A 27,888-nucleotide genomic window follows, 5' to 3' on the forward strand; every position below is an offset into this window, starting at 1 on the left:
AGTTCATTACACACATTTTTTAAGGGAATCCCTCAGAAATATGGATGTTATTCTTGCACAATGACCATGCTTGTGTCCCCTTATCCCCATAGTATTTCTAGGATTGTCACCCAATTACAGAAGCCTTCAGTGCTAAATTTATGAGTTTAGAGACTGATGAACATGCTCAAGTTTGCACACAGTAAACGCACCTCCTCTGTTTCCAGGGGCCACATGCCAGCAGTCGGCAAAAGTGGGCAAAGGAACAATGTGGGTTTTTTCCTTTGTATGGCAGGCTTGTTTCTACACATTCATGCCTCTCTTCATCCTCCCATCCAGGTATGCAAGAGGCATTCTCAAGGGCAAATTCCAGCCAAGCAAAAGTTGCCCCTCCCCTTTCAGAGGATTCATGAATGGATTGCAACATGTCTGGCTAACTCAAGAAGAAAAAGACCAGACAGCAAAGAGGCGCTTGAAGTCTCCTAGTCCTTACACACTGGGCTCCAACCATTTCTAAAAGCCTGGTTTCGCATTGAGGAAAATCGTGTGAAAAGAGTTGCATCGCTTCTGACTGCAGGGGTGAGGGGAAAAAGAACTTTTGCAAAATTTACTCACTGTCTGCATGATCTGTGGGCGCCAGGTGGGAAGTGGCACTGCCATTGACAATGGTGTCTGCAGTCAGGTGGGCAAACTGGGCCAGAGCACCAACCAATCCAGTGACATCTAAGGAACGAAGAGAAATAGCAGGGTGGAAATCCAGAAGTGGATCACAGGGATAACCCGTCTCATTTGAGATAAGCCAAGCAGTAAGTAAGTAAAACCTTTATTGGCATCAAACAAACTCGCATACAAAATAATAACAGATTAAAACTGTCACTGTGGCAAACGCTGTGCCAAGAGAGGGAAGGGAATAATCCGCCATCCGCTTTCACGACAATGGGGCTTCCGGCGACTCAGACGACTGCAGAGTACAACGCCGAGAAAATAGTAAATTAAGATATTGAGCCACCATCTCGGTGAGGACCGGGTCCTTCCCCAGCAAGAGGAACCGCAAGATTTCCCGCTCTGGTCTCCCTCTGGGAAGGCAGAGCCGGTCCAGGAACCGTTGACGAAGGTCGACGTAAAGGTTACAATGAAAAACCATATGTGGAAGGCTTTCCACCTGAGGGTCATGACACGGACAGATCCTCTCATCCTTCGCCCTGCCCGAGAATCTTCCCCACAGGAGGTTCGATGGATTTGCATTGAACCTGGCCAACGAAAATGCCCTTCTTTCTTGTGGGTTCAGTAGGAAGTCAAGATAGTTAGGTTTTGTTTCATGAGCCCACGGGAGGTGGAAAAGAAGGGGGGAACATGTTGTGCCTGCTGCCGCTATAAGATCCTGTCTCTCAATGTCCCACAACCTAGTAATGACTGTGGCTTTGGCAGATTGTAAGGACATTGAGCGGAGGAGTTCTATTGAAAGCCCCAGTTGCAGTACCTTCCTATTGAAGTGTTGCAGCCCTGGGGGGAGGAAGGTGTCCGAAAGCATTACCTGGAGGAAGGGATCTCTGTCAGAGTTGAGGCAGATTTTTAGCCAGAATATAAGGAATCTTGCCCAGGCGACAGATTCCACCTTGTGTTGAGCTCCCTCTAGACATAAAACTGCATATGGGACGCATCTTGGAACAGAGAAAATCTTGTAGAGAAAGGTTGATTGCACTTGCTCTACTGTCTGGGTGAACCCCGGGATCCAGATTGGAATGCCGTAGAGCAGTTGTGAAATGGTCTTGGCAATGAAGATCTTGAGCGCAGAAGGGATATGTGAGTTGCCCCTTGTTGTAAAAAATCGCGTAATTGCCTGCGTGGATATCTTACTGGCGTTCACCACCACGCCTCGATGTGGAGACCAGAGGAGCCTATGGTGATAGGTGATTCCTAGATAATTGAATTTAAAGACCTGCTGGATGGGTTTACCTCCAAAAACCCAGCTATAACTCGTGCGTGAGTTACCAAACACCAGGATTTTGCTTTTTTCAAAGTTCAAGCATAAGTTCATTTTGGCCATGTACTCAATGCAGGCAATTACCAGACGCTTTAGACCTATTCTGGTCCGCGAGAGCAAAACCATATCGTCCGCGTACAGGAGGATGGGAATGTTTATGGCCTGGAGTTTTGGAGTGTGGGCATCCACCTGCTTTAGTAATGGGGCTAGATCGTTGAGAAAAAGATTGAAAAGCGTAGGAGCAAGTACGCAGCCCTGTTTAACTCCTCTGTTGATACTGACTGGTGTTGTGATTTCATTCCCAGAATGGATTTTTATGCAGCAGGTGTTATTGGTATAAAGCTTTTTGATCAGGTAAAGAAGTCTGGGTTCTAAGCCCATAGCCTCCAATTTGGCCCAAAGCAACCTCCTGTCAATGGTATCAAATGCCGCTTGAATGTCCAGGAAGGCCACATGTAGATGTTCTTTATAGAATCGTGTGGATTTGGCGACTAGGTGAGACAGCACCATGCAGTTTCGTAGGGTCGATTTTCCTGGTCTGAACCCAGCCTGTTCAGGGCCTAAGATGTTATTGTCATCGAGCCAGGTAGTTAATCTGTTTAACAGATGCTTAGCATATAATTTCCCAATGTTAGAGAGAAGACTTATTGGCCGATAATTTGCTGGCAGCTTTTTGTCACCTTTTTTGAAAATAGGGATAATTATGGATTGTTGCCAGGAGCTGGGCATAATTCCTGAGCTATCGACCAACGTGAACAAATCAGCCAATATTGGAGCCCACCACTCCGGTTTAGTTTTAATCAGTTTAGATGGAATGGCGTCCGGGCCAGGGGCCTTCCCTACTTTCATCTGATCAATTAAATTTATGATTTCTGACATGGATACTGGAGGCCACTCATCTAGGAAAGAGAGAGTGTTCTGATCTTGCCTGTCCGGTGGGATGCAGTTGTCGAAAAATACTGACTTGAAATGATCTATCCATGTGCCCGATGGAATTGAGGTTAGCTGCTCATTCTGTGGCAGTGGGGGATCTGCTACGGCCTTCCAAAATTTTTTGTGATCTCTAGATTGTATGGCTGAGAGTAAAATTTCCCAGCTTTTCTGGATATGTCTTAACCGGCCGAGCTGGATGGACTCCCTTAGTTGTTGAGTTCTAGAAAAATAGATGTCAGGTAGGCGGGAACTGCCCGATTCTCTGGATTCTCTGTACAGTTTCCTGATTTCGGCTTTCATAGCTAAAGTCTCTTTGTCGGTCCAATCACCTGGGCTCCTTTTCTTAGGAGGCCTATGTGAGTGCGTGTGGGACAGTTCTGTTATTAAGATGTTAAGATGTCCCCAGAGTGACAGCATTCAACTAAGCACCACAAGAGGCGGCCAAGGAGCAGAGACCCTGAAGCTTTGTCCAGGTTAAATAAATGTAGGTTAACCTCAGTCCAGCTCTTCCCCCAGTTCTTCTTCTCCCTTCTAACCCCACTGTAGCTCTGAACTGTGGCCATCCCACAAGAACACCAGAAGAGTTCAGGGGCCAAAGTGCTCAAGATCACGATCTTTGTCAGTTGGTCCCATTTCATTTTATACACAAATACAGCAGCTCAGGAATATCAGGTTAAACAGGGCTATGCAAGTGTCTGGGTTCAATGTATTTTAATCTTCTGTTTTGAAATAACGATTTGTAATTGTTTCAATTCAGACCATGGGACCTGTAAGGGGGTGGGCTTACAGGGGACAGCCACCCCTCATCAAATCCAGCTCTTTGAATGGCTCTGACAACAGCGGAGGGACAGGAGACAGGAAGGAGGAAGTGAGCGGTGCGGGGCAGGGCTCAGGCAACACCCTGCCTACAGCAGGCATCCCCAAACTTTGGCCCTCCAGATGTTTTGGACTACAATTCCCATCTTCCCCGACCACTGGTCCTGTTAGCTAGGGATCATGGGAGTTGTAGGCCAAAACATCTGGAGGGCCGCAGTTTGGGGATGCCTGGCCTACAGCCTGTGATACCAGCAAGGAAGGAGGGGCCAGCAGAGAGTTCTAGCGGGAAAACAGCAGAGGGGCGTCCTTTCAAATTCACCCCGGAACTGAGGCGATCAGCGGCTCGCAAACGCAGGGGGAGGAGATTTGGGGTCCCCAAACTACTCTGCTGGGGGAGGAGCCGAAAAGCACCATTGGGAGAATCTGATAGTACTGAGTAGCCATGTTTTCATGAAGCTCTTGCACTGTAAACAACTTTCACAATAAAAGTATTAAAGACAAGATAGTTTGGAGTGTCATTGCTCCAGGGTAGCCAGCAACCTCCCTGACAGAACCCTTTGCAATTATAGACTACACATCCTCTTCCTCTTGATATGTTTTATTTTTTCACTCCGCAAATCACACAGCTGTTTCCTATACTTTACTGGCAATTGTGACAACTTAATGTTGTTGTTTTTAAAAAACTATTTTTCTCCCCTATGTAACTTGCTTGTTGTTATTAAAATTCAATGCAAAACATTTGAGAAGAAAAAAAGAATCAGAAGAACCTGGCAGCTAGTTCAGGCCAAAGGTCCAGCAACCTGGTTCTCACAGCGGCCAGCCAGGTGTCTCTGGGGAGCTCACCAAAAGGACTTGCGCACAACAGCACTTTCCCCACCTGCATTCCCCACCAACGGAATGCACAGGCTTAACACCTCCAAGACTGGATAACTCGTGAGCAGCAGGGCTTTGCAGCTGCAACTTTTGTTGACTCCATCCAAACCCATCCCACAGACCTACCCCACCACACACCCACAGGCTTCCTGCTGAGAACTTCTACCTAAAAGTGCAAGGATTAAAAATCAACCTGAAGCTTTACCACTTGGCAAAATGGTCCATGCAGTCACCAGGCATTTAGCTTTTCTTTTTTGATGAGGGGGTCAGTAGGGGGGGGGGGAGAGAAGCATTTGAAGAAAAAACATTTGTGATGGCAGGAGAGGCACAATCTGCCTTTCCCAGCAACACCAGGCACCTACACTCCCACCCTGCCCCGCAAGAACTGCAGCGGCAAACCCAGCAACGTTTACCTGCTGGGTTGGACAGGTAGCGCCCATGTCCACTTTCCACAGCGTTCGCTGACTCCAGTGCTGCTTGTGCGCGGCTGACGAGGTAATCTGCAGAGAGAAAAGCAAGGTCAGAGAAGGAGACCTATGGGAAAACAAGATAAAATGGAATCTCGTGCAGGTGCCTTTTGTGCCTTGGAAGCAGGGCCAGCTCCAGGCTGCAGAAGCCTCAGCTGCCCAGGTTTCCTCTGTTAGGCTCCCTCTTACATCTCTGGATGGGGTTGGGAGGCTCAGCCCTGGTGGGATTCCTTGGCAGCGGCAGTGCTCCAAGACAGGCAGACAACCACGTCTGGGGCAGCTGCCATTTAAATGTTTCACAATGGCCTCAATGCAGCATCACTTGGGACATTGTGGGACATTGAAAAGGCAGCTCTCTCAGGCCTGGTTGCTAATTGGAGCATGGGGTGGGGGATGGATTTGAGGGGAGGGGGCTAGGACAGGCATCCCTGGGAGGCCCCTGTCCACTGCCTCAGGATTCTGCTTGAGAGGTTTACTTGAGGATTCCTGGGCTGTTACAAGGGACAGGAACTTGCTCTTCTTAAAAAATAGGTTAAGAAAAACAAAACAAAGCCAAGCCAAGCCACTGTCAGATTCATCCATGCCCTTGGACCTTTAGACCTACCTGGCGAACTGGTGCATCGGATGTGCAAAGGATCGTCCAGCTTGCCAACGGCGTCCTGAATGATGCTCTCGGCCTCCTTCACTGTCCCTTGCAGGATGCTGAACTGCTCCTCCAGGAGTTTCTGCTGCAGGTTCTGTTCCTGACCTTTCTGTGGGATTGGCCCAAAGTGTTTAAGTTAACAGTGCCCTCCTGGGACCCACATACTCACTGTTCTGTCATGATCCAGACTGGGCAAAGGAGAGGCCTACAGTGCTGCTAACTGGCTCCCTCTCTCCATTGCTCAGCCCGCTGTTTCCCTTGTCTTCCCACCCCAACCAGACAAAAGCTTTCCAAGGCTCAGTTGTGCCCAGTGCCTCTTGGGGTCTGGCAAGGAGGCTGAGGGCAGGTAGAGCCAGAGCCAATGGCGAGCAGAGCCAACGCATTCTAGTGTTGCCCCCGTCCTCATATTGACTTCTGAAATGGCAGTACTGGCCCTTCCAGACATCCTTGTTGCGCATTCATGATGGTTTGTGCTCATGATAATATAAGGGTGGTTATACACGACCACCCCATTTTCAATACTGTTCACACCTACAAAAGTTTCAGGGCAGACATCCTGCTTCATTTCCAATCAGTGCATGTCTTGTAACCTTCTGCAGAAATTCCTGTAACTTTTCATGCCACAAATGTTCCAGGGGTCCTTTTGCCTCACTTTTGTTGCCCTACAGTGCAGGAGTGCCCCTCAAGACAACAGTAATGCAGCCCCAAAGTAAAAGACTTCTGGGATAAGATTTATAATGAATTGAAGAAAATGTTTAAAAATACTTTTATTAAAAAACCAGAGGCCTTTTTGCTGGGAATTGTGGGGGAAGAAATACCAAAGAAAGATGTTACTGTTTTTTTGTATGCCACAACAGCAGCGAGAATGTTGATAGCACAGAAATGGAAGACCCAGGATACACCATCAGTGGAAGAATGGCAGGCGAAAATGTTGGACTATATGGAACTGGCTGATCTGACTGGGAGACTCCGTGACCAGGGGGAGAAGGCGGCGGAAGAAGAATGGTCGAGTTTTAAAGTCTATTTGAAGAAATATAGTATATTGATTGATTAATAAGATATGGATTTTGAATCACAGAAGAAGTTGTAGCGTAGATTAGGAATAAGGGAGAAAAGATAAGATGATAAATGTAAATAATGAATTAAGAATCAAGAATTAAGAATTTGAGAAATTACAGAAATGGTTTATGAGATAGAATTGCTAAACAGGATTAATAGTGAATCGCAGAAAATAAGGAGTTGAGGAAGCCATAGCACAATGATTAGGACAAATGTTAGGAATTGTGAAAGTTTGTGCGATTTTTATTTGTGTGTTTTTATTTGCATCTTTGTTGTTATTGTTTTGATTGTGTTAAATGTGTTGGAAAAAGAATAAAAAAATTCGGGGGGAAAAAGAGACAACAGTAATGCAGGAACACTGGGGAAGCACCACAGAATGGCTAATAAAGTGGAATGAAGTGTGGATGGTCCGGTATAAATTCACCACTAATGCTCTATTATTGTGTCAATGACATGTTTCAGAATACACTAGCAAAAAGCACCATTCTGGAGGAGCCCGGGGAGGAGGAAGCTGATAGCCAGGATAATCTCTGGGCTGGTGGGAGGTAAGCAGGCAGGAGAGGTCTGGCCAAGCACAGACTGAGTTGTCAGGGCAGCGTCCCACACACCCGATGGACCAGCCTCCACTTCGTTTCTCCCTTGAGTACCTTTTCCAAGAGCTTCCCTTGCAGCTCCTGAACTTCCTTTACTCTCTTCTCTGCTTCTTGGCTCAAGAGCAGCTCCTTCTCTTGGATCAGGCCCTTTGTCGAGATGAGCTCACAGTCCTTCTCAGTGACCACTTTCCTCAGCGTCTCCTTCTCGGCCTGGAGGGCTTCCAGTTGGGTATTGAGGTCTGAACCGGCCTGCATGGAGGACAAGGGACCTTTCTGGCTCACAGCTTCATCACCCAGCTCTCCCACCTCAGCTTGGCCCACCCTCTCAATCACCTCCCCCTGCTAATGTGGTTTTTCACATGCTCATTGTCCTCTTCATGAGGTAATTTAACCTAAGAGGCTCAAATAACTTGGGTGGGAAGGCTTAAGAAGAGTGTCCTCCACCTAAACCACATGACACTGCCAAGAGGCTTCACAGGAGAAGGATTTGAGTTACAAACCTCAACTTTTGGCGAGTTTGGGACTGTTTTAATCCCAGCTGCTGGTTATTATAAGAACCTTCCAACAATCTGGTGCTCCAAACAAACACCAGTTTGAGTTCCTCTTCCATCCCCACCCCTTTTTCTTTCTACATCATGGCTTTTTAGATTGTAAGCTTGTGTTATTTCCAGTGATTTCTAAGCTGCTCCATGAGCCTTTGCAGCTAAAGAGCAGCATATAAATGCTGTGAATAAAATGGGGAAAAAAACAATGAGCAATAAACAGTCTAGTATATGGGCACATCCAAAGCATGAGATGAGCTTCTCCAGAGAGTAGTGGAGAGGCTTCTTAGGGGAGGCACAACCGAAGCACCCTTAACATTGGGACAGGGCAAGATGGGCCACCTAAGGCAAAGGACTGTGCACAGCAGGGCAGCCAAGTGGAGAAAGATGCCTCATCACTTTTTGCAAGACAACCCACAGGAATACTCCCACTGCTCTTTTATGAGAGCTCCCAACTATTTTTTTTTTAATGCTGGCTTTTATTTTGCGTGGATGCTGTTTTAATCCGATTTATTTCAGGATTGAAATCCTACTTGACTATACCTACATGTGCTCAAGGCGGCATACAAAGATACAAAAGATACATGCAGTTAAACAAGCTAAAATAGAACCTTGAAACAGCAACAAACAAAAGCAATACTGTACACACTATATATAATTAATTTAATATTGTTGTCAGCTGACTTCAAAGTTTTCTAAAATGAAAGGTGTCTTATACATAAATCTAACTCACAATGCATGGAGTTCTTTTGAACTAAATCATACTCGGAGAGCAGACCCACTGAAATTCATGGATCCAAGTTAGTCATGCCCATTAACACCAATGGATCTACTCTGAGTATAGCTAACATGGGGTATAACCAATAAGGAGCTGTCCTGTATTAAAAAAAAGGTACCTCTCAGTGGCTGATACATCAGAGAACTCCTCAGTAGAGCCAAGCATCATGTGGGAAGGGGGCCCCACTGCAAGATTTTAACCCCCAGCCCCACAAACAACCCCAGCCTGCATACCTGCTTGGAACGGCTGAGCGACTGCTGAAGCTGAGCCAATTCCTCTTTCTTAGATTCCAGTTCTCTCTTCACCTGCTCCATCTGCAACATGTGATCTTCTAACTACACAGAGGGAATCAAAGAGAAAGTGCATCCTTGTAAACATGTGCAAACTTTTCAGATGCCTCTGGGCAAATCAAGGTGGTGTGTGGCTGGGTTCTTAACACCACTGCATTTTGCAATGCACCTAACTATGCCCTCCAATATCTTTTTTTAATGTTAACAAGGGGGGAGGAGCAGGAATCAGGGGCCTGGCACTATAAACCTGGGACTCAAGCTTGCTGAGCCATCCCTCAACGATGTCCCGAGCTGCACCAAGGCACCATACCATTAAAGCACATTCAACACACCCTGCTTCTCCCCAAAGACTCCTGAGACCTGTAGTTTACCTCTCACAGGCCTACAATCTCAGCACCCTTAACAAACTACAGTTCCCAGGATTCTTTGGGGGAAAGTCAGGTGCTTTAGATGTTTACTACCAAACATTATCTCAGGGGACATCTCAGCCCACCCATAGATCAAAACAGCTACTCAACAGTTTCTGAAAAGGGAGAGCCCTGCCCTGTTACAGGAGAAGAGAGATCAAAGCAGCAAACCTTCATTTCTGACTCCCGTTTGACTTGGTCCATCTGGAAGGCCAGCTGCTCCTTGACTAGGGCAACCTCCTCTTGGCTTTGTTGGGTAACTGTCAGCTGCTTGGCCGTGTCTGCATTCTTGGTATTAAAAAAACATCAAACATAACTTAAGTATCATTTTGAGATTGCAGGGGTAGTCTGTATGGTGCCGCCTGGGTCCCTTCTAATTCCTAGGGCCCTGGATCCAGCGAGTACCATTGTTAGTACAGTCATACCTTGGGGTTAAGTACGCTTCAGGTTGAGTACTTTCAATTTAAGTACTCCGTGGACCCGTCTGGAACGGATTAATCCACTTTCCATTACTTTCAATGGGAAAGTTCACTTCAGGTTAAGTACGCTTCAGGTTAAGTACAGACTTCCAGAACCAATTAAGTATTTAACCTGAGGTACCACTGTATAGGGACCCAGGTGGCGCTGTGGGTTAAACCACTGAGCCTAGGGCTTGCTGATCAGAAGGTCGGCGGTTCGAATCCCTGTGACGGGGTGAGCTCCCGTTGCTCGGTCCCAGCTCCTGCTCACCTAGCAGTTCGAAAGCACGTCAAAATGCAAGTAGATAAATAGGAACCACTACAGCAGGAAGGTAAACGGCGTTTCCATGTGCTGCTCTGGTTTGCCAGAAGTGGCTTTGTCATGCTGGCCACATGACCTGGAAGCTATACACCGGCTCCCTTGGCCAATAACACGAGATGAGTGCCACAACCCCAGAGTCGGTCACGACTGGACCTAATGGTCAGAGGTCCCTTTACCTTTACCTTTACCACTGTATAGCAAAATAAGTTGCTCTGAGAACAAATGGGTGGGCCACAGGATGGTAGTGAGAAAGACAAAGTTGTGTGTGAGAGCTGGGCTAGAAGCAGGCAGAAGCCAGAGACTTAGAGCCGTGCTTGACTACTGCTAGAACTGAAGGCTGTGACTAAGAGAGAAGCCAGCCCTTGTGGGTTGTGAATGCGGAGGTGCCCCTCCCATCTTCTCTTGCATGGCAAATACCCAATGGAACAGTGTGGGAAGTCGGCAGCCAGCCCTGTCATTACCTTTCTCAGGAGCTCTGCATGTGTGTTGATCAACTCGTTGTGCTTCTCCTTCAGCTTGGTGTAGCGGGTTTCTGTGGCGCTGGCCTTCTCTGGGGGAAAAAGGAAGGAGATTGTCATGAGCTGCATTCTCAGTCCAGCTACTGAACCTTGGAAGCCATGGTGGGCAACTAGCTGCCTAGAAGAGACTGTTCCAAGGAACAAGCATGACAGCAAATGAGTTGTGGGTCCTGCCTTACAGATGACTGCCAACAGCCATTCTTGCTTCCACAGGCTGCAGGACCATGAAGAAGTAATTTGTGTCATCAAAAACTGCTTCCCGCTGGTGTTGTGCTCGGGGTGGGTGCTTTTTATGCAGATAAGCAGTCAGCAACATTTTCCAGTTAAAGGGACACATTCCCTTCTGGGCAGCCTTCCAGTGGTGGCTGGGGCCACAGACAGCAGCAGGCAGAGGAACATATGTGAATCGCTACTTCTGTACAGTAGGCTAGCTTCTGCACACACTTGGACACCCCTCTCTATCCTCCATCCAGAGAAGGAAGAGGCAACATCAGAGTACAAGGTCCCATTCCATAACCTGGTAGAAACACTCAGGGTTTGAAGCAGGGCCAGTGAGGGGCATGGCCTGGGAAGAGAGGGCATGTGTGGGCCTTGGGGTAGTTCCAGGGGCCAGGCAGAGAAAATTGGAAGGCCATATATGGACCCCAGGCTTGAGGCTCCCCATCCCTGAGGTCTTACCTTCCAAGCCCCGGACTGCAGAATCCGGGACCGGAAGCCGTGTGACACTGGAAGTTGCGTCGACGTAACTTCCAGTGTCGCTTCGCCCTTCTATGGGTACCAAAAATGGCCGCCGCCGGCTTCGAAAGTCGCTTGTACGCATGTCAGGAAATGCGTCGACGCAACTTCCGGTGTTGCTCCGCCCATCTATGGGCACCAAAAATGGCCGCCGCCTCACGTCTATGCACTTCCGGACATGCGTAGATGCGACTTTTGAAGCCGGTGGCGACCATTTTTGGTGCCCATAGAAGGGCAAATCGGAAAGAAAAAAAATGGCCGCCAGCAGGAGAAAATAGCAGAGAAAAAATGGGAGACGAAGTGATACGGGGGACCACCGGGAAAAGGTAAGTAAAATCGGGGTTTTCCCGGAGAAAACGGGGTACTTGGCAGCTATGCCCTGAGGGAGACAGTGCCAAGTTCACATTCCTTAGCAGAATATATAGGGTTTACTTATTATTGCTGTTTGAAAAGCACAGGTCAACACACACAACCTGCTTTCCAAAGGCACCACCTACTTTCTGCTTCCAGGTAGAGCCCTCGACTCTTGTCTCCCTCCATCTTTGCCTTCTGCAGTCTTTCCAGCTCATCCCGGAGCTGCTCGTTGTCCACCAGGGCCTTCTGCTTCTGCTTCCGCTGCTCTTCCACCTCTGCCTCCAGGCTGTTAATCTGGGCCTTCAGCTGAGTGATGTATCTCTGAGCCTGAGGATTGCAGCAAAACACATACAAAGCAATGGCTATAATTATGACAGCTCCTGCAGGATCAGAAGCAGGATGCTCTTGTGCTCTTTGCTTTTGGGCTTCCCACATAGGCACCTTGCTGACCACTGTGGGAAGCAGCAAGAGTCAATGGGGTGCAATGGTAAGAATGTCGGCCTGGGACCAAATCCTTACATGGCCATAAAGCTCACTGGGTGCCAGTCACCAACTCTCTGCCGTATTATTCAAGGCAAGCAATGCTCATTTAGCACTTGACACACAAAATCTCACAAGTGCCTCTCCCTACTCCCTAGCAGTAAAAATATAAATAACTAGGTGGTTTTGCCATGTGTTGCTGTGGCTCAGTCTGTTAAATGGAGTCTCAGAGTCCCCCTTCAGACTCCCCTCACCTGTACTCCCAGGATGCACTTTCCTATGATTTGTGAGTCCTGGAACACATGGTTTTGGGGTTTTTACCTGGCCCAGGTGCAACACCTGTCCACGCAAATGGTATGGGCTTGCTTTCGTAGTCACATCTGACTTTGTGTCCAAATTTGAACGCAATCGGTCAAGCGGTTTCGTTGATCATTGGAGACACATCCCCAGTTTACATTTTTTTATATATAGATTATCAGTTTACTTCCTTTTCGTAGCACCCAAAGTAAGACATCTCACTTTGCCTAAACACACACACAAACAAACAAACAAACACAAACACACACACAAACAAACACACAGAGTACCCCATGTTACCTCAAGCTTAATCCTCTCCAGCTCTGCTCGAAGAAGATCAACTTCTTTCTTCAGGTTTTCAATTTGGAGATCCCTGAGGGTTAAAAGGTTTTAAAAACACAAGAATGCTCTGAGTTGATGTTGTACAGTGATGAAAAGCTATGAGCTTGAGGCCTCCGGGGCAAATCTCTCCTCTGCTGCAAAGGCTTCAGGGTCACATCAGAGCCTCTCCTTTTCTTTGTCTCAGCCTCAAACCACCCACCTCCTGCCAGCAATACTGGGATAACGAGTCTGTAACCAAAAAGTTGCAGTATGTAGTACCCCCATACTACAGTGAGGGGGGAAAGTATTTGATCCCCTGCTAAATTTGCCCACTTGCCCTCTGACGAAGAAATGACCAGTCCATAATTTTAATGGTAGGTTTATTGTAGCTGTGAGAGACAGGATAACAACAGGAAAACACCCAGAAACCCACAAGACAAAAGTCAGAGAGGCATGGAACATGTGGGCCACTCATTGCCTTGTCACAAGGGGGACGAGTGGGTGGGTAAGGCCAAAATCTGATGCCCCCCACCCCCGCCATCCTTGTGCTGTCTTCCCAAAGCTGGCTAAGTGAGGCACTGGGCTTTGGGGTCCCTCCCACCTCCTTCCCAAAGCTGGGAAAGTGCCAACTAGGCTTTGGGAAGGAGGAGGAAGGACTCTAGGACCCTGTCGGAACCCTCGTGCCTCCTCCCCTAAGTCCAGAGCCTCACGAGGGCTGGGGCTGGGGGCATCCACTGTTGCCAAGCACTGCCAAAACAGGCCTTGAGGGCCAGCTGCACATTGGACCACCCTGTTCTGAGGTACTCCATTTCATCTCGCCACCAACCTCCAACAGTCATTTTGCACCCACTGGCCAGGTTCAGTGGACTGCTCTGCCCCACATGCTGCCTAAAATTCCACAAACGTCTGCAAACCTCGGGTGCAAACCATCAAGGAAATATCTCTTCCTTGGGCAATGGGTTTTACTCTTTCGCTACATAAACAACAGCGCTGAGAGATACTAGTATATATATGATAATACTGATCTACTTTACAGGACTGTTAATGCACATACAACTTTTTCTGTTAAATAGTCTGAATGCTGCATAAATGCTAAACCTCATTATTAAGATGCCAGCTTAAACACACACACACACAGAGAGAGAGAGAGAGAGAGAGAGAGAGAGAGAGAGAGAGAGAGAGAGATTTTGCTGATAAACACCCTTACCTATCATCTCTTATTCCATTGGGTGGTCCAAAAGTCTGTTCAAATATATCAGACACATTCTGCTGAAACAAATATTAAAGAAGAGAAGAAGAAGAGTTTGGATTTGATATCCCGCTTTATCACTACCCGAAGGAGTCTCAAAGCGGCTAACATTCTCCTTTCCCTTCCTCCCCCACAACAAACACTCTGTGAGGTGAGTGAGGCTGAGAGACTTCAGAGAAGTGTGACTAGCCCAAGGTCACCCAACAGCTGCATGTGGAGGAGCGGAGACGCGAACCCGGTTCCCCAGATTACGAGTCTACCGCTCTTAACCACTACACCACACTGGCTCTCAAAAGACTGACAATGAAGGGGATGCTTCATGTTTATGGCTATATGGTATAAATGCTTTGAATTCCTAGGGAGATACAGTATTACATCATTTTATTTATCATGTATCTACAACTAAATAAAATGCACTATTGCACTTGGAACTGTTTCTGCAGCATGCCTGAGATCAATTTTGCTTCTGAATGCTCCCCTGTGTGGACGTCCTGAGATGTACTCGGGGCTGTCATACTGGATTCCAGCTCCACAGCTCTTACTGGGAAGCCCACATGACTATGCATTGCCTTCCATGAAAAGATGGCAAGCTGAAACACTCCTGGCCCGTGCGCAGCCCTCTGGGTTCTGCAGGGTTCCCAGACCTGCACCTCCTAGACTGGCCCTGGCAGCCCTTCCGGTTTGGCCTCCACATGTCATCACATAGTGAGCAAACATCAGCAACCAGGAAACAACTTACGAAAGCAAAGCTCCATTTGGAATACATTGCAATCACTGCCAAGAGTTTTATGTGTCCAATTTTTACAGCTTTGTAAATGAATTGCCCAAGCACAGTGGCCAAGTCTGTTTCCTGGCTTTATTCTCTTTCTTTCTTCTTTTTAAGCTTAGCCATCCTTTCAGTTTTGTAAGGCATTTACAAGTCAGCTAAGAATAGCATCTTAAAACCATTTAAAAACAAAACAAAACGAATAACTGCTATTTATAGGGAAGGGATGCCGCATGGTGGGAGGTTGAGCATCTTTTTTTCCCTATGCCCACAACACTTCATCCAATTCCTACTCTTTTTCAGATAATTTTTTTCTTAAAGCAAAATGGTGTGCTCCCACCCAACAAATGCACTAAAGGGGGGGGGGAGAGAATGGTCTTTTTCAGTTCCTACGGCCACATTCCCTCATAAGCAACTTCTAGTGGGGGCAGGGGCATTCTTTGGTAATCCTATATAATAAAGTCCCTGTGACTCTATGTCCAGTCCCTGTGTCCGCGCTAATGCGCATGTGCCCCACGGACACAGGGACTGGACGAAGAGGCGGGACGTACGCACACACACGCTCTCTCTCCCCCCCTCAACCCTCTGCCTCCCATTCCCCTGCGGCGGCGGATCAAGATGGTGGCATCGGGCTCCGAGGCCGCCGCGGCGGGAGCCCGGTCCGGCTTCCCCCGCTGCCGTGGGCTGCAGCCCCGGAGCCCAATGCCGCCATCTTGGTCCGCCTCCTCCTCCTCCTGACAACCCTACCTGGCCCGTGGGAGGAGCGGCGGGGCCGCGGCCTTCCCTCCCTTTCTGCGCTCGGCCGCGGGACACGACGGGAGAGCGCTTTGTTTAATTGCCCCTAGCGCCCGTTTTCTTAATGGGCTGAATGAGACTAGTCTTTCATAATATGGCTTCCTTGTACAATGAAAATTGTAGCGCCCCCCCCCAATGGATCTTCTCAATGTTGTACTCCCTTAGCTCAGCACCTTGTGTGGGGGGACCACCTGCACAGCCCTAAATCCAGTGCTAGTGGGGGTGCACCTAAAAGTGGTGGGTAGAGCTCACCACTCCAGAGACCCCCCTTAGCATTTCTCACCTGTTGCTCCACAGTTGGGGCTGTGCTGATCTCAATCAGGTTCTCTGGCTCTTCGTCCTCGGGGGCTTCTTCTTCTGGGATCACCACAACAGGCTTCACGTGCTCGGCCAGGGCTGATGCCCGCAGAAAGTTAGGTGGATTCTAATGGGAGGAGGAACAAAAGGAGTCAAGGCACATTTACAGTGCAGGTGAAACTAGATGGCACTGCAGACTACTTACTGCGGCTAGACTGAATGCCCTTGATTCGGCGGTTTTGAGGGGAAGATTTGGAGGAGTCCCATACGGTCAGAGAATGTGCCATTGTGCCTTGGGTGAGGTAAAATCCACAGAACATATTCTACTGAGTTGTCCCTTTTATAATGATTTAAGGCAATATCTTATAGCCCCGTATTTATCTCAGTTTAGTTCCCGACCAAGAGAACGGCAGGCAGCATATTTGCTAAACAAGCCCACTGAGAAAATAACCTTCTCGGTGGCTAAATTCCTCTTCCTGGCGCTCAAGTGTCGGAAACGTATAATCGAATGTCTTGATGTGGGTTATCTGTAGGAGGTTTAGTAGCGCGGTCATACCCCATTTATGTACCGTATCCCTCTGATGCCTGCAGTTTTATATTTTTATCTTTGTATTGAGAAATGTTTTTTGTTTCTGACTATCGGTCGAATAAAGTATATTGAATTGAAAATTGATGGCACCCTCATAAATGCAGCCTCACAAATACACACCCAGGGATTGGATTAGGCAGACAAGTGCTTTCTCCCTCTCCCTTTCTCCCTCTCTGCCCCCCTCTCACACACAGTGTATTTCTAGGGAAAACTGGCCAAATTTCAGGAAAAGCTTTACAAACTGTAGCAGGCAGGGGCATTGGCAGTGGGTGGCCTAGCCCCAGATTGTCAGGGTTGGGGAGCGGGAGGAGAAGGCAGAAGAGAGACTACCTCAGGCAGCCGTGGGATCTGGATGAGGCGCTTGAAATACAGCATGTCCGATGCTCTTTTGAAAAAGCTTTTGAGGCTACAGAGAGGAGAAAGGAAACAGAATTGTCAATACTGAGACCAACAGCAAGGTGGTCTGACTCTTAAGAATGCAAGAGGAATCCTGGTGGATGACACAGGGGACCATCTACTCCAGCTTGGTGGTTTCCACGACGGCCAACCAGAAGCTGTGTGCCCAAAAAACCCACAAGTAGGGGCGATATTTTCTGAAAATCTCAATGATGAGCTTAACCACAAAGATTTCCATTCCATCATATGTGATGTAGTTCAGCCCAGGCACAGATTGAAAAGCAGGCCACAAGTCATTACCTGGTTTTCACCAGAGAAGGATGTATATACGCTTCTTTTAAACTTACTTTTCCCTCCTATCTCTAAAATACCGGTAATGTTTTACAGGGCAGTCCCATGCATATTTATTTGTTTTTTTTAATTATTGCTTTTAAAATATGCTTTTAGCTGTAAGCTGCCTTGAGTCCTGTCAGGGGAAAAGGCGGATTACAGCTAAATACAAAAATAAATATAATTCTAATTATTCTATTACCTGCGGAACTGCTCGTGGAAACGGTCACGATGCCCTTGCAGTGTATCAGCTGGGAGACCTGAGGAAGACAAAAGAAAGGAACTTTGGTGTATGTCCAAGACTTCAATGGATCATTTGCCAAGAAAGCACACACAGGGGTTTGAGACCGAGAAAAGCACACCTGGCACCCAAGCAAGGCTTTCACAATCTGCTAGGAACATAGACCTTATGCATTGGTCTATCTAGCTCAGTACTGTCCACACTGACTGGCAGCAGCTCTCCAGGGTTTCAGTCAATGAATGTTCCCAGTTCTATGTGGATGTGCTGGAGTTTGGTCAAACTCATGTCCGTAGCTTCAAGAACACTGTCCAACCATCTTGTCCTCCGTCGTCCCCTTCTCCTTGTGCCCTCCATCTTTCCCAACATCAGGGTCTTTTCCAGGGAGTCTTCTCTTCTCATGAGGGGGCCAAAGTATTGGAGCCTCAGCTTCAGGATCTGTCCTTCCAGTGAGCGCTCAGGGCTGATTTCCTTCAGAATGGATAGGTTTGATCTTCTTGCAGTCCATGGGACTCTCAAGAGTCTCCTCCAGCACCATAATTGGAGATACCAGGGATTGAATCTGGGACCTTTTGCATGCAAAGCAAGCAATACTACTAAGCTTTGGTCCTTCTGTTTTCATCTTTAAACACATACAGTGAGTTGGATTCTATGATTCCCAGAAAGGAATGTGACCTTCTGGCTGCAAATCTTTTATTGCCTTTACTTTTTTATCTTTTCTAAAATGCTTTGAGAGTATTTTTAAACAATCAAGCAGTGTATAAATTTTATGAAATAAATAATATGGCTGCCCCCACCTGACTCAGAATAAGGCAGCGTCATATAAGCACTTAATGTCTGGCTGTTGGAACTCTTAAGGATGCAAATCCTTCACACAATCAAAATAAGCAGGTCTTCCCAGGCTTCAGTTTCTCCCTTGCTTGCCCTCTCTCTCTATGGCTTCAGCAAAATGAATGCAAATCTGGCCAAGTGTACACAAATATGCTTAAGAATCCCCCGGCTTTCCTTAACATAGGACTTGTGCAAAACTTATGACTATAGCTGTCCCACCAAAAAACCCATTTACTGCATAGGTAAAGGTACCCCTGACTATCAGGTCCAGTCGCAGACGACTCTGGGGTTGCGGCACTCATCTTGCTTTGCTGGCCAAGGGAGCCGGCATACAGCTTCCGGGTCATGTGGCCAGCATGACTAAGCCGCTTCTGGTGAACCAGAGCTGCGCATGGAAACGCTGTTTACCTCCTGCTGGAGCGGTACCTATTTATCTACTTGCATTTGACGTGCTTTCTACATGGACAGGAGCTGGGATCGAGCAATGAGAGCTCACCCAGTCACGGGGATTCGAACCGCCGACATTCTGATCGGCAAGCCCTAGGATTGTTCTTCCATAAACACGATTTTAACAATGGGTCCGTAAGTGACTGTTATTACACCATATGCTTTCATGAACTAGAGTCTATCTCATCGAATGCATGAAGTGTAATCCTTGGTTGCATTCACACATGCACACACAGTGATAAGGGATGAGGAGAGTCGTAAGGAGGTAAGGTCAGAGAAAAAAAATACAAAAATTACAGCGAGTGAGAATTCAATGAGAGGTAGAATGCAGTGGCAAGTGATAAAACAATCAAACTGGCAATGGGGAGTTAATTAACATCTGTAATGGAAAATGAAACCACTGTCTCTACTCAGCCGCAAATGAGTAAGAGTTTAACTTCTTTACAAATTGCAGTTTACCAGTTTTCTTGTTCAAGTATGGCCACCTTAAGAGCAGTGGCAACATCTTCTGGTAGACTGACACCTCCTCTAACTGGCTGGTGAATTTCTGAAGTCAGCCTCTTTCCCATCACCTGAGATTCTTTCTTTAACTGGGAGACACCAGAGACAGAACCAGAGAGAACAAACCTACATGCAACTGAGCCATGAACCCTTCCCCAAATGTCCCAGAACTGCACCTGAACCATGGTATGCTTCCATGCCCACACAAGAGCGACTTACAGGAATGGAGCTTGAACATCAGTTTCACAGTGTAATGGTAGAGGTGGCTGCAGTCTTGGATCACTTGAATGAGAGGAGCCAGCCGGCACTGAACTGCTGACATCTGGGAGACAGCCATGGAGGTGTTCAGCTGTCTGAAAACTGAAAGGAGGAAAGGAAAGTTCAAATACAGTCATACCTCGGTTTAAGTACGCTTCGGTTTGAGTACTTTAAGTACTCCACGGACCCGTCTGGAACGGATTAATCCACTTTCCATTACTTTCAATGGGAAAGTACGCTTCAGGTTAAGTGCAGACTTCCGGAACCAATTGTGTACTTAAACCGAGGTAAGACTGAGACGGTGCCTTTAATAACAACAAATACAGCTGCTGCTGCTGCTGCTGCTGCTGCTGCTGCTGGATTATTGGAAGGTCTCTGGATACCCGAGCATCTATGTGCATGTTCTTAGAATCATAGAATTGTATGTGTGCATGCTTATTTGTAAGTAGGTTTAAAAATTAAAATAGAGATTTAAAATACTATTTAGATGAACATTTTGGTTTCGACCTTCCTCAGCTGAACATCTCTTCGTCTGCTGTTTGGCTGTGCTGTTCTGTATCTCCAATCAATTACAGTAGTCCTAAACACAACTAAACAGCACAACAAACAAGTTGATAGTATATATACCTCTGTATGTGTGTGCCTGTGCATATTTAAATAAAACCAATGGCACATACACATGCTTATGTGCATAATATATAAAAATCAAACGGTAAGCTTAACTGAACTTTGCAGCTTATATAAAATGGTGCATGCTTCCACAACTGCTGTAACCAAGTCTAGAAAAACAGAGATGTAAATCTTCTAAATAAATAACCCTCCTTGTTCTGGGGCCGTATGCCTCCAATCGCCAGATGCCAGGGACAAAATACAGCAGTTGGCATCCTCCTTCGCACCCTGCAGCATGGTTGGATAACGTATTTGGCCAGTGGAGGCTGGTCTGTTACGGCAAAAAGAGCCCTATCAACATCAATCTGCACTTAGTCAGTGCTCACCTGCCTGCCTTCTTAGTTGCAAGCAGCTCAGGGGGTGACCTTGATAATATCAGCTTCCTCTTTAGTCTCGGTATTGCCCATGTAGAACTTGGCAGGGAGAAGGGTGGGGACCAAACTAGAATTTGTTGGCTCTGGTTCCTCCTGCTCCTGGCCTTCTGCTCCATCAGTCCCAAAGAGCACCAGTCACCACTTTATTTGGCAGATGGGGAGGGAAATTCATTGGGGGCTTTTGTTTGGAATCCAGCAGGGAGATTCCTAGTTTCTGAAATTGTTAACATCTGAGGTTATAAAAGGCATAGGACAACTGGCCTGTTAAAGGAACCAGTGTGCACCAGAGGACTGTGACTTCCCCGTGACTGAACTGGCAGCTTCAGCTCCTATCACCTTTGTTTACTCAGGTTGCTGCTGGGTAGGACCAAGCACAATCTTCCTAGAAAGCTTTATCATTAACTAGGAGCACACACAGCCTTGCCTGGCAACAGAAATAATATCAAACGACTGAGAGCAGCACAGTCATGACCTGCAACACCCCAAGGTAAGGCCCATTCAATGCTCTGCATTGAAACTCTGTGCTCAGAAATGCCACATGTGGAAGTCTGGAATGAGAGCATCAATGAGAACATCACTGACTTGGTTCCTGCGGAAGAAAGGCTTCATTATCATAGCTAATAGGTAGAAATAATGTGCCCTGATGGCTAGGAGGAGAGTAGTTTCTGAACCTGTGTGAACATAAATACTGTAGCTTCTGGGCCAACAGAGGGCACATCCACTCTTACCTTTGCTCTTTCCAGGCATGGTTCATTATTTAAAACTCCATGTCCAGGCACCTCCCCCCCCCCCCGAGCTTTCCCTATGAAAACCCACTTTTTAAAACTCAATTGGAGCAAACGTTAAGCTGCGAAAACCTGAATTGACATTTGCTCCAATTCAACTTTAAAGAATGTTTTTTTGTGGGCAAAAAGAACATACACACACTTGGACACAAAGCGCTAAAGTCCAGACCTCTATCTAGAAAGAGCAAAGCAAAATGTTAGTGTGGGTAAGTCCTAAGTTGTACTTTGAGTGATAATAAATAATAATAATAATTTCTAAAGGAGTATTAACACGTTTGTTGGCTGGTCGCCACAAAGCAGCAAAGCCAAGGTGGGGCAGAGACCAGCGCTCTGCCTTTGTTTATTGAATAATTGAAGCGAAGCTGACAATGAAAGACGTCTGAGGGGTTTTGTAGGAGAGGGAGGGCTCCAAGAGTATGCATAATTTACACAGATTGCTGAATTCAGACTTTCTTTGTGCAGAATATGTAACTTTGGAATTACCTTGGCATCCACTAAAATATGCTAAGGGCTGCCAACCTATCAAAACAAAAATTACTAGTCTGTCTTGCTCCTCTACTTTTAGCAGCAGTTTGATCCACAAATAACACCTATGGCTGTGTTGTGGAAAGCTCTGACTCCCACTTTCTGCAGCTGCTGCTGCTGTTACAATCATAGGAGTAAGCCAGAACTTTTGAGTGGGGCCATTGTTGACAATCCTGGAGCACATGCAATTCTTTGAGCAGAGAGAGAAAGAAAGATGTAAACAAAGGAAGGAACTGAAGTCAGCTTACCTGATTCTGCCAGTTTGAGTTCGCAATCCATGTAATCAAACATCTCAACTGTGAGCTGAAAGCTACAAAGATTTTTTTTTAATAAGAGACATAAAACAAGGACCATCAACTGTCAAAATATCCTGCCATTAGCCTGCCTTTTCAGAAATTTTGTCTCCTCCAGGTGATTATAGAATCATAGTTGGAAGAGACCACAAGGGCCATCCAGTCCAAGCCCCTGCCAAGCAGGAAACACCATCAAAGCATTCCTGACAGATGGCTGTCAAGCCTCTGCTTAAAGACCTCCAAAGAAGGAGACTCCACCACACTCCTTGGGAGCAAATTCCACTGCAGAACAGCTCTTACTGTCAGGAAGTTCTTCCTAATGTTTAGGTGGAATCTTCTTTCTTGTAGTTTGAATCCATTGCTCCGTGTCCGCTTCTCTGGAGCAGCAGAAAACAACCTTTCACCCTCCTCTATATGACATCCTTTAATATATTTGAACATGGCTATCATATCACCCCTTAACCTTCTCATCTCCAGGCTAAACATACCCAGTTCCCTAAGCTGTTCCTCATAAGGCATTGTTTCCTCATAAGGCATTGTTTCCATAAGGCATTGTTTGATGATGGACTCCCATCAGCCTCAGCCAGCATGGCTGAGACACACAAACCTGACAATCCATGGTTTGCCTGTGCATTGGGGAAGACACAAAGTCACAGCTTGGAGTCTACACAATGGATAGAGCAAGCCATGGTTTGGCATTACATCTGAATCAACCCAGAGTGATCCCTGGATGTTGCCTACATTTCAGCTGGTAGGCATGGGGGAATCTCTGAAGCATCCCATGGCCAAGAAAACACAGTCCCATTCCTGGGCACCTAGACTAAAAGGGGAGTGTGAAATTCCAAGAGATAATATTAACTGGGCTGTCCCACAGCTGCAAGAAAGAGGCTTGCTCAACATTCTGGAAGCTGATTGAGAACATAGACAGATCTTGTTGAGTGCAAGACCAAAACTGTGCCTCTAGTTTTAATCCAGAAGAATGAGAATAACACAAAATTGTAATCTAGGTTTTGGAAGTTTAGGGAACACTGCTCTGGCAGGATCAGTTAATATCAGAACTAGGCAGCCAAGGAACTACTTGGGCTCCTATCCAAAGCATCTCTAATGAGGTACATTCACACTTGGGACACTCCATTTGTAACAAAGGCAGCCATTATGCTTTGTGGGAAGGTGGGGGACTGGGTGGGCCGGGGAAACTTACATGTTATTCACATCTGTTCCTGCAGCCTTTTCTAGCACTTCATCAGTCACTTCCAGGCCTGGGGGGAATTCGGGGTGCTTTGGGGGAGAAAAATAAGAATTGGCATTCATTCACTAGGAGATGGCTGCCTTGCCATAACCAAACCCAAAGAGAGACAGAGAGACACAGAAAGAGTGGTAGAGCATCTGCCTTGCATGCAGAGAGTCCCAGATTTAATCCCCGGCATCTCCAGGTGGGCCTGGAAGACGACACTGTCTGAAACCTTCAAGAGTCACAGCCAGTCGCTGTAGACCACGGGTGTCAAACACAAGGCCCGGGGGCCTAATCCGGCCCGCCAGACCTCGTCATGTGGCCTGCGTAGCCGCCGCCGACATTAACCGCTGACAGTAGTTCTGGAGCCTGCAATTGGCCGAGGGTCAAAACCGGGGGCGGGGCTGCAGGCGGAGGCCGGGGCGCTGGAGCCGCGCTGACGGCCTTGGCCAGGGAATTTCAATTTCGAATGAGGCTGAGGGAGACGGTGGCACAGCGGCCAGACGGGGAAGTGAGATGCAGGAGGAGGAGGAGGAAGCCCGCTGAGGAGGTAGGAAAGCCCTACAGGCGCCGCCAGCAAAGTTGGTGCCGGGACGGAGCAGGGCTGGATTTTTTTTTGGCAGGCTTTGCTGTTGTCTCCGAGAGCGAGTGACCAAACTTTGAGGGTGACCAAACTGCTGATGCGGCCCCCGATGAATTTGAGTTTGACACCCCTGCTGTAGACAATACTGTGCTAGATGAACCAAATGGTATGACTCACACACTTCTCTTTTATCCTGTTCTTTCCAGGCACGTTAGTGCCTTAAAGCGCCGTGTCTGAGCACCCTTTTCTCTTTTTCCGGAGCTTTCCCTTCAAAAGCCCATTCTTTAAAGCTGAGGTGCAACAAACAGCAATTCAAGTTTTCCCCAGATTGCCATTTGCTTCAATTCAATTTAAAGAGCAGGTTACTGCGCGGAAACCTCCAGAGTAAACGAAAAAGGCACTCAGACACAGCGCTTTAAAACGCACAGAGGAAAGGTAAGTGTAGACTATAAACCCTTAGTATAAGGCAGCTTTCCTTGTTTTGCCCACATGTCCCCAGTGCATTCACACGTTAGATTAATTCTCATGCCCAGAAAAATATTTTTTCTTGGCTATCTTAGATAGGATGAGGTTGTAAGAGTGGATAGTTCAGGGCTACATATTTAATTAAATTTTAAAAAATTATATACCACTTGATTGTAGTAAAACATCTATGCAGTTTACAATAAATATTTAAATTATAAATAAAAAGATGTTGAAATCAATTAAGAACATTTTACATTTTAAATTAATTACGGTAACATTAAAATAGATTAAAGCATGTTGACATCTACATGTCTGGATAGGATTAGGATAGGGTTCCTAAGCAAAAATAGTGAAAAAAATACAGCAAAGGCACCTGCCTGGTGTCAACAGGCAGGGAGTTCCAAAGTGCAGGTGCAGTCTTACTAAAATATTTTCTTACAACTGTGGAATATTATGTAGTTACCTGTAACATGAACTAAACAATGTGATTCAGCCAAAACTTTGAAAACACTGCATCTCTCCAGAAAGGTAATGGGATGGAGGCCAGAGCTAAGGTGCCATCTGGCAGGGCAATGGCTAGAAACTTTAAGTGGAATGCTGAGCAGAGCTAGGCTGCAGGATCTCAAGTTTACCAGATTTTCCGTACAGTCATACCTCGGGTTACAGACGCTTCAGGTTGCGTCTTTTCAGGTTGCGTCCCGTGCCGAACCCGGAAGTATGCAAACGGGTTACTTCCAGGTTTTGGTGCTCGCGCATGCGCAGAAGTGCTAAATCGCACTTTGGGCATGCGCAGAAGCGCTGAATTGCGACCCGCGTGTGTGCAGACGCGGCGCTGCGGGTTGTGAACACTGGGTTGCGAACGTGCCTCCTGCACGGATCACGTTTGCAACCTGAGCATCCACTGTACTAGTTACCTAACCCAACACAGTTTAGAGCCTCTCCAGACATCCTTTTCATTGAGCATTCAAGATGCACCTGAAGAAAAGATGCTTCATTTCTAAAGAACCGCATATCCTGTAATTTCCTGCTAAAGTTGTGCTACAGCCCCTCTGAACAGCAATAATGTGGTAGCATTGGGGAAGCATCACAGAACTACTAACAAAGCAAAATAAATCTGCTACTAATGCACTATTGTTCTGTCAATAACATGTTTGCCGAGTATGTCCACAATGAAACACCAGTCTGGAGGGACCCTAAGCACAATCCCAGCTGGGAGACAACCACAGTTTAAGGTAGGTTGGCATGCCTTTCAACCCTCGTAAGTCATTTCCTTGTGGAGGTCCACTGCAGACAGCTACAATAATCTTTCCTGCTTGACGAGAAGGAAAAACAGGCAGTGGGAGGGAACTCTCATAAGGCCCATGCTGGGATGCAGCTCTCGGGGTTGAAACTACAGTAGATGAGCCCCTACCCCTAAGTTGTCTTCCCACAAACTGGAGAGTAGCAACCCTACAGAAAAGACCACTGAGAAGAGAAGGTGTGCAGGAGCTGCATAAACAGAAATTACCTTTAGATGGAAGGAGATTTTGGTGAGCAAAAGTTTGGTATAAATGTTTACGAGCTGGCCGTATCGATCATGTAGGTGGCCCTAACAAAGAAAAATATATGTTTCATTAAAAGGGTGGGGGGCGGGGTTCCAGGTTTATTTGTTTATTTTTACATTTATATCCCATCTTTTCTCCAAGGTGCTCAAGGTTACTGCTGTCACAGTTCTCCCCACCCAACAACCACCTTGTGAGGTAGGTGAAGCTGAAAGATGGTGACTGGCCAAAGGTGACCCAGTGAGCTTTGTTGCTGTGTGACAACTTTGAACCCTGGTCTCCCAAGTTCTAATTCCAGCAATCCTAACCAAAACACCACATTGGCTCTCTAACTCCACTGGCTTAGATCAGCAATTGATAGCCTCAAGACAAAATCTTGGGATATGACATTTACCCCGCTCCCCTTGGAAACTTTAAAAGCCATGATAAGACTATAGATCAGCAGCATCTGGTCTTTGGAGAAAGATGGAAGGTAGCCTTGTGCCGCCCCACCCCCGCCAATTTCACACTTCCAGCTCAATATGACCCCCAACAGGGCAGACCAGGCATAGTTAGTTGCTGACCAGGGACCTTTGTTCTATATCCAGGATGACATTTGAAGAAAGTGTTCTCAATCCATTATAAAATTCAAAGTTGGAGCATCCAGCTGGAAGCACATTTCTGGAACTCACCCAGAGGTCTCCAGTTTCTCGGATGTTACTTCGATATCGCTGACAATCTTGAAGAACCTACAGAAGACAGTATGTGAAGAAAACTTAGGAGCACAAGAAAATTGGGCCACATCAGAAATTCAGGACTTGTTTTCCAAAGGGTATTATACTGACCCCTGTCTGTCCTTCCGCAGAAGGTCAACCAGGCTTAGTTAATTTATTTTTATTTTCTACAAGATTTATAGGACACTTAATAAAAAAATCTAAGCAGTTTACATGAAATGGAATATTCATTAAAAAAAATAGCAAAACAGTCTTTAAAATGGTAGATTTAATATTATCATCAAAATATAGGTAAAAATAAACAGATTTTGAAAATGAATGTACATGATAAAATTACATGTCTGAGTAGGCTAAACAAAAGCAAAAAGGTTTTAGCAGGCATTGGAAACACTACAGCAAAGGCACCTGCCTAATACCAATAGCCAACTGATAGGGTTAGAAAGATGTGGAATAGGAATTAGACTGTATAATACAACCTGGAGCAGGCATCCCCAAACTTCGGCCCTCCAGATGTTTTGGACTACAATTCCCATCATCCCTGACCACTGGTCCTGTTAGCTAGGGATCATGGGAGTTGTAGGCCAAAACATCTGGAGGGCCACAGTTTGGGGATGCCTGACCTAGAGGATGGAAAACTGCTTTAGGAACCACAAAGAATGTTTCTTTAGGTTTGAAACTGAGATTGACGCAGCAAAAATTAATGTTTCATGTATACTGAACTCTACAATCTCTTTGTAAGAAGGCAACACCTCATACAGATAGATGTTGGAGGTATAATGCAGAAAAGGTCTAACTGAGGCACATGATATGGACTTCTCCAATGACCTAGTCTTTAGCATCTAAAGTTGTTGTGTGTATCTATTTAGTGCTGGCAATATTCTTGATATTTGCAGATGCAAGTACTTTTAAATTATATTCCCAAAGTACAGGGACTAACAGCAGAACAACAAAAGAGGATTTTGTGAGCCTTTATGGACTTAAACTTTGAGCCTGAAGGATAAACACCCACTGTCTATTATGCATTGGTCTGGCTGCATCTGAACATATTGCCTAAAAGCACCCGCCTCATGTGGAATCCTGTTTGGACATCTGGAGGGCTGATCGTGACATACACAACTAAAGGTATATGTACTGATGGCTTGTGTGTGTGTGTGTGTGTGTGT

At 46.5% G+C, this 27,888-nt stretch overlaps 1 protein-coding gene and 1 long non-coding RNA gene across 3 annotated transcripts in view; one reads left to right on the forward strand and one right to left on the reverse strand.

Annotated features, from left to right (window-relative positions):
• Positions 1-27,888, reverse strand: part of HIP1R (huntingtin interacting protein 1 related) — a 71,250-nt gene that overhangs the window by 14,643 nt on the left and 28,719 nt on the right. The window contains exons 4-21 of one of the 2 annotated variants that reach the window (XM_035097656.3): positions 26,684-26,740; positions 25,979-26,059; positions 23,394-23,470; positions 22,148-22,209; positions 19,508-19,648; positions 17,474-17,531; positions 16,876-16,951; positions 15,943-16,083; positions 14,057-14,115; positions 12,829-12,901; positions 11,895-12,078; positions 10,606-10,694; positions 9,536-9,652; positions 8,901-9,002; positions 7,402-7,596; positions 5,657-5,804; positions 4,999-5,085; positions 595-702 (exon numbers count right to left, since the gene is read on the reverse strand). In XM_035097656.3, the coding sequence (XP_034953547.1) occupies positions 595-702; positions 4,999-5,085; positions 5,657-5,804; positions 7,402-7,596; positions 8,901-9,002; positions 9,536-9,652; positions 10,606-10,694; positions 11,895-12,078; positions 12,829-12,901; positions 14,057-14,115; positions 15,943-16,083; positions 16,876-16,951; positions 17,474-17,531; positions 19,508-19,648; positions 22,148-22,209; positions 23,394-23,470; positions 25,979-26,059; positions 26,684-26,740 (1,855 nt within the window). Of the gene's footprint in view, positions 1-594; positions 703-4,998; positions 5,086-5,656; positions 5,805-7,401; positions 7,597-8,900; positions 9,003-9,535; positions 9,653-10,605; positions 10,695-11,894; positions 12,079-12,828; positions 12,902-14,056; positions 14,119-15,942; positions 16,084-16,875; positions 16,952-17,473; positions 17,532-19,507; positions 19,649-22,147; positions 22,210-23,393; positions 23,471-25,978; positions 26,060-26,683; positions 26,741-27,888 lie in introns of both variants that reach the window. The other variant, XM_035097655.3, reaches the window with a different exon arrangement.
• Positions 24,462-27,784, forward strand: LOC118075611 (uncharacterized). The gene is made up of 3 exons (XR_004691409.3): positions 24,462-25,703; positions 26,157-26,210; positions 27,650-27,784. It is a non-coding gene; the product is annotated as an uncharacterized LOC118075611 (long non-coding RNA).

The sequence above is a fragment of the Zootoca vivipara genome, chromosome 16, assembly GCF_965207765.1.
Source record: "Zootoca vivipara chromosome 16, rZooViv2.hap1.1, whole genome shotgun sequence".
NCBI classification, from domain to species: Eukaryota; Metazoa; Chordata; class Lepidosauria; order Squamata; family Lacertidae; genus Zootoca; species Zootoca vivipara.